This window comes from Limulus polyphemus, unplaced genomic scaffold (genome assembly GCF_000517525.1).
Source record: "Limulus polyphemus unplaced genomic scaffold, Limulus_polyphemus-2.1.2 Scaffold2468, whole genome shotgun sequence".
In the NCBI taxonomy this organism is placed as follows: Eukaryota; Metazoa; Arthropoda; class Merostomata; order Xiphosura; family Limulidae; genus Limulus; species Limulus polyphemus.
Genome location: NW_013668078.1, coordinates 151,734 through 158,940, shown reverse-complemented (window position 1 = coordinate 158,940; position 7,207 = coordinate 151,734). Strand labels below are relative to the sequence as shown.

Below are 7,207 nucleotides of genomic sequence, written 5' to 3'. Positions count from 1 at the left end.
AAAATTATTTGGTGGATAGACAGTTTAAATACAAATTTTGAGGTAGTAAACAGATGAAAGTTATTTGGTGGATAGACAGTTTAAATACAAGTGTTGAGGTAGTAAACAGATGAAAGTTATTTGGTGGCTAGACAGTTTAAATACAAGTGTTGAGGTAGTGAACAGATGAAAGTTATTTGGTGGATATACAGTTTAAATCCAGGAGTTGAGGTAGTAAAAGAGACTTCAGTGATATATATCTTTGAAGTGATTTATTTTATAACTAGTTGAAACAAGAATGGTTACTAACTGACAAGTTTGTTAACCTTATTCCTCTGAAGATGACCTATGAAATGCCATTGGATGTCTTTACATTTCTCTAGCACCTGAAATAACCAACAGTTAAAGATATTACAAAAACATATGCAAATCACTAGATTAAGAATGTGAAGTATAATACAAAACTAGCTTATCAAGTAACATTAAGCTTGAGTAAAATAAAACCTTCAGCTTGTGTTAATTACAAGAACTATCAATATAAAATAATATTTTAAAGAAATTACTAAGTTGAATAAATAACTTATTTCAATCTCACCTCTGGATCTAACGCCTTTTCTCTTAACTCCTGAATCTGCAAACAAACATTATTTCATTTTCTGCAAAGTGTTAATAAAAAGCAAACATTACATCCAAAGACAGAATCTTCAAAAACTGATTTAGACTTTTCATTAAACTTCACTTAACAAAATAGTAGTTCAGCAAACTAATGGATTATAAACTAGAAGATCTTAGTTTTAAATTATTTTTTCTCATAATCAGGAAAACTAAAAATTGATATCACATTCTCTGAACTTAATATGAATAACAGAAATGACACCAAGGTTTCAAGCTTTAGGTTAAAAAATGGCATAATGTATGATGTATCGTAAATACAACTGTCTACCGAAGATGGTGTAAAACAAGTTTTAATGATCACATCAGCAAGTCACTAGAGCTGGGAGACTAATATTTACTCATTGATTAATTGTTGGGCTCATTAATTAATTATATTTAAATAATTGATTATTTTCATGAGGCTTGGATAGTCTGAATGATCAAAAATAGTAATAATCCAAAACACTAATTTCTATTAGTTGAGTATTTTTATGAGTCATGACACTAATTGATTTAGAGGAAAAAATTTGAATAAAAAATACTAATGATAAATTATAATGGCAATATTTAAATTACTTGGATAGTTGGAATAATTGAAAACTGTAATGACTGGGAACATTAATTACAATTAATTTATTATTTTCATGATATTAATTGTGGTTTTTTATTAATTCATTTGGCACTAATCAAGGTTTAAGTTTTCTTATATAACCTCATAAGTTTCTAATTTTTCATCTTAGTTACCTTTCTTAAATAATATATAACAATAAATAAAAAATATACTTAACATCAAAGAAATTTTGCACTTTAGCCTTGAAACCTAGTTGTACTTGAGACCATATCTTGTTAGGACTACTTTTTCACTCTATGTTGGTTTTTCACACAATAATTCATGTAACTTTCAAATGTATAAAGTTATAACAGGCATTAGCACAGAATGTCCCAAAACTAATATAATTTATGCAGCTCTCTAATTAATCTATAAGTAGGTTAAAAAATTCTATTACTTCTTGGAGCAATGTTTTTAGTCTACACACATCAAGCTCTCACTATTTTGAACAATAAAATGAAATAGTAAATCATTACATTTTAGTAGTTTAGAACACACTCTTTCTTTCAGTTATATATAATGTCCAGTAACAATGCCAGAGAGAATTATACACATTTCTTAAAAGACAGAGGATATGGGATGGGCGTGTCAACATGGGTTGAACAAATATAGTGATATTATATATTCTGGCTTGTCACTATATATATATATATATAGCGTTTGTTTCTAACTGGTTGAACAATCTGAATCCCTTATAAGGGAAAGAAAAAAAATCTATAAATGAAGTCAGTTGCCACCAAGTCATGGGAATCAGAGGTGCAAATTAAGAACTTATTTAAACATTTCCTTTTCACAATTAAGTAGTTAAAACTAGATAATATAAAATATTAATTATATAGTATTTTGGCACTTGTGTATAAAGTTAAAATCATAAATAATATTCAAGGTTAAACTGATACACAATTAAAAACATTTTATTTAGGCCTATCCATGGCCTTCAAAAAGTTGATGACTCTACATGTTTCAACGTTACAACGTCATCCTCAGGAGTGAATTATAAGACAATTTATAAACTATGTTTTGACTGCGTATTTAATAAAATACATTGATAATAAAGTAGTTTGGTTATATATTGAATGTAACTATAAAAGTTGTGACATGCACACTTTGGTACTCCCATATTCTTAGGGTTAATCGAACTGAATGCCCAGATCTACAAGTCAAGTGAAAAAAAAAAGCCAATATAGAGTTGCATTGGAACAGATTGTATCAGAACTACATTTTGAGATTGTTTGTTGTTCCATAAGTAGTTTGATGCCACCAAAAATTGATCACTTTTGGGAAGGGTAGGTAACAACCCTTTCTGAAACAAAATATTCATACACTCAAATCATAAAAACGTGTTATAATTGGTGATTTAGAGTTTCTAAGAATGGGGATATCCTTTATATCTAACAGCATTGAGAAACAAAGGAACGTGAATTAACTTGGTGCACCAGGATCATCTATAGAGAGACCTGAAACAAGTGTGGTGTCTATTAACAGTTGAGAATCCACAAACACAAAAACCAACAGCGAAAGCCATCCGTGTGCCTAAGGCAACAGTATACAACATATACAGATATATCTATTACACATCTTCTTACTATAATGAACGTAGCATGTATGTCAGTATCTATGTATGTAACCAAAACTCCTGCATCATCTATTGAATGGCACCACAAACAAAAATTCATAAGACATTTCACACTTTGGATATTCAAGATCCAGACAAATAGAAAAATAACTGTGGTATGTGCAACAACCATTTCTTTGTAACAAAACACAATTAAAAGTACTTTCCTCACAATAAGAACACAACTTTCAATAGGACTGTATTATATCTTTATTGATGTAATTTTTAAATGTATTACTGAGAAACTAGAGTTCTTAAAAACTATTATTTTTCAATAAATGGTTCCACTTTTAATATATAAAAACATTACAGTTTGTATCAGTAAAATTTATGAAAAGTTTGAGCTCTGTACATTGAATCATTTTGATGCAATGAATTGAGAGCACAATCTAAACACTTTTCTCATGCGGCATTTCCCAGAAAAAAAATCCTTTTTTGGAAAATGTTCACTTTTCTAATTTTTTTTTTTCAATGAGATATGAATACTACAGTTAGTAATTACTAGCACAAAACATCTGCAGGGCAGCATTTCTGCTAGTGTAGAATAACATCAGGTCTCAATTAACAACTTTCGTTTTCCTCTCCAGAAATTTCAAAAAAAATTTCCTCTTATAAAGAAAAAACCTTGATGCTGATTGATTAAACTATTTCATTGGATAATTATTTAATGTTTTTGATAAAATAGATATTGTACATTTATGTTGTTTTTATGTTTGATTAGCGCTATATGTATATGTTTGAAAATATACTGAGGTGGGGGTCACTGAAACTATAACTACAGGCTAGAATGGAGGTTACTGAAACTATAACTACAGGCTGGAGTGGAAGACACTGAAACTATAACTATAGGCTGGAGTGGAAGACACTGAAACTATAACTATAGACTGGAGTGGAGGTCACTAAAACTATGACTATAAACTGGGGTAGAGTCACTGAAATTATAACTAAAGGCTGGAGTGGAAGACACTGAAACGTTAGCTGTAGACTGGATAAAAGTCACTGAAACTTGAGGCACTTAAACTGTAACTATAAAATAGTGGGGAGTTCACTAAAACTGTAACTACAGGCTGGGATGGAATTCACTGAAACTGTAAATATAGGTTGAGGTGAAGGTCACTGAAACTGTAGCTAGGATGAGGGGTGGAGATTGCTGAGACTATAACTAAGGTACAGAGTAGGTCACTGGGACTGTGTTCAGGCTGAAATGCAGGTAAGCATGACTGCTAAGTTGGCCTTGAGATCATTAAAACTAATTAATTAGCAAAGAAATATAGTCATTTATGTCAAATACCAAACACATCACAGCTAAACTACTTAATAGTGTGATGTACTTACATAGTTTTCTCCAAAATGTCTTTGACCCCATTCATATGCAACAACAACCATTTCTTTAGGCTTTGTCTTACTTACAGCTACCAAGCGAGGTTTCTTTCCAGCAATATTCTGTAAAGTAAATGAATATCACTTTTAAAGAGGAACACTAATTTACACCAACATCTCAACCCAAAAAACTCTGGTTATTCAAATAAATAATAATTTCTTTCTTGGAGTTGTTAATTTGTGGAGTAGTTTGCCTGATGAATGTGTGTGCTGATACTTTTTATCTTCGTTTTTTACAAAATTAGGTAAATAACAATTATTTTTTCCTAAAGACAAATCCTTCTAGGTATCATACCTTACCAACAACATAATGACATTAACTATAATGAGTTTTATAACACAAAATTTAAAGACAAACAATTTACATATTAGGTCATCCTATTAATTGAAAGAAAAAATAAAAACACCTCAAACCAGCCCCAAATATCTATCAAGCATTCCTTCAAACACCTTAAATTGACTGCATCCACCACATCTAAAGGCACCGCATTCCAAAGGCCAACCACCCTATTAGAAAAATAAAACTGTCTTAGCTGAAGATGACTTCTACCTTGCAAAAATTTAAATGTGTCCCCTAGTCCTACAATTCTCACCATTAAGCATGAAAAAAGATGATGCATCAGCACCATCAATTCCCTTAATGATCTTAAACATTTCAATTAGATCCTCCCTAACTCTTTTCTAAAGAGAAAATAATTTGAAATCGTAACCTGTCTTTGTATGACCACCTTTCAATCCCAAGTATCATCCTAATAACCCTCTTCTGAACCTTTTCTAACAATTCAATGTTCTCCATAAGGTAAGTAGCACAAGACTGAACACAATACTCCAAATGTGGCCTAAACAGTGACCTACACAATGAAATTATAACCTTAAAAGACTGATCAACTAGAACACCAAGATCATTTTTTCTCATAACTCTCTTGAGGTTACCCCATCAAACTTATAATTATAATTAAAATTACTGTTACCCATATTCTGAAACTGTAACTAGTCTGAGATGGAAGACACTGAAACTGTAAGTGTAACTAAGCTGAGGTGGAGGTCACTCATTATTTAAGTCAGTTGAAATATAGCTTCTCTCCTACTTACTTCTCTATTTTCCATTAATCTTTTCTGAATTAAAATACATTTCTAAATGATTTGCTTGCTTTCATTACTTTATTATAATTAAAAGCCATCTGCTATTTATTCACTCAACTCACCAAATGATCTAAATCCTTTTATAAAACAGCAATATCCTCCTCACAGCCAGAAACACTCAAAAACTCAAAACTGTCAGCAAATTTAAGTAATTTATAGATCATTCTTTCATCTCTGTCATTGATATAAATCAAAAAGTATACTAACACTGAGCCCTGAAGTACTCCACTTGTGACATTAATCCAATTTAACTGAAATCATTCTGTTTCTTTATAACATCCCTCTGCTTTCTTCCATCTAGCCACTCTCTTATCCAGTAACTTGAGTAAGTCAACTTATCCCCTATACCTATACTATAGAGATATTTTCCACTGAAATTCCAGGATTCTGTTGATTTATAAAGGAAACCTCCAACCAGTTATTCATATTTATAGCTCTGACACAGAAATATTAGATTTTGTTATAGAAACACTAAAACCTTCACTCAGTATGTAATTTATTGTAATGTAAAGAGATATTCACGTTACGCAGGTAACATCTTACCGCTGGTCTTTTTTCTGTGGCATTTTGTATTCTGCCATAAACATTCTTCAGCACACTACCTATGTCTAAGTCCTTTATTCTCTTGTACATGTCAAGCAATTGTTGAATAACGACTGCAATTTGAAAAGTGAGACAATATCACTCACATACCTCAAAACAACAATAAGTGAAAAAAGGGTACACAAACCGAATACCATTGGCAACAGCAATAGTGGCTCACCCTCACTGCTGTTGTATATGAAGGGTTTAAAAAATATTGATAAAAAGGAAAACAGTTTAAAAATTTTAAGAAAATATTGACTAAATTTATTTGTAGAGTGGTGGACTTAATTAGTGTTACTGTTAGTAAGAGTATTGAAGTCCGTACTTCCTTTCCATTATTTGTTCTGTTCACCACAAAATTTATTATTATAGCTAATAATACAAAATATAACTTTATTTATTGTGTGACTAAATATATAATCAGAAAAGTATGAATATTCAAACTGTATTGAAATACTATAAAAGTAGATAACTCTACAACTTGTTTGCAAACAATAGCGCAAGAGTGGGCGATGGTCGTTGTCGAATGGATCCCTACCCTGGGATCGGCAGTTCAAAATTTACCACAGAAGGTCATGGTGAGCTTTATTAAAACCTGTACTAAGATGGTATATCCGTTCTCCATAATAAAACAAGACAATCCTCCGTAAGAACCACGTTTCATTTTATACTGTGGTAAGGAACTCTACAGACCTGAGTTCTTCTGTAACATAACCTTATCCAACCATAAACTTGACCATGCTGCTGTCTAACTGACCTGGTAACCATTTGAAAAGCAACATTGGCTATAGTCTGATATGATCGTTTGGCCAATGTGTCGTATTTGATTATACCTACTACCAGTATGTTTAAGAGTATTCGTATCATATACACAGTAGAGATCGTTGATCAATATTCCTCTCAGAATCTGTTATTATACATCTTTGTCAGATTTATATCAACCAAAAATACCTTAAATCGGAATTAACATGGAGAATTGTGATCAGTATGACGGTACTGTTTTATGAATAATTAATTTTACATCGACGAAATTAAATAATTTGAAAACTTTTTATTTCATAACTCCCGTAACGTGAACAGCAAATTATTTAAAGCGTTCTTTATTATTATGTGAACAAAAATGAAAGAAGTACAATTTGACGACCTTTTTTGATATTGTTACGTATCTGCTTGATTGTTTGTTTCCGGTAGAAATTATTTTCGAGGATCTTCAGCGAAACAAGTCCTTTCATGATTAAACC

At 31.2% G+C, this 7,207-nt stretch overlaps 1 protein-coding gene across 4 annotated transcripts in view; it reads right to left on the bottom strand.

Annotated features, from left to right (window-relative positions):
• Positions 1-6,129, bottom strand: part of LOC106467048 (pyridoxal phosphate homeostasis protein-like) — a 9,312-nt gene extending 3,183 nt beyond the window's left edge. Inside the window, exons 1-4 of one of the 4 annotated variants that reach the window (XM_022395152.1) lie at positions 5,925-6,129; positions 4,194-4,301; positions 575-610; positions 290-365 (exon numbers count right to left, since the gene is read on the bottom strand). In XM_022395152.1, coding sequence (XP_022250860.1) covers positions 290-365; positions 575-610; positions 4,194-4,301; positions 5,925-6,014 — 310 coding nt within the window. In that variant the 5' untranslated portion in view covers positions 6,015-6,129. The other 3 variants (XM_022395154.1, XM_022395155.1, XM_022395153.1) reach the window with 3 other exon arrangements.
• Positions 6,130-7,207: the final 1,078 nt, after the last annotated feature.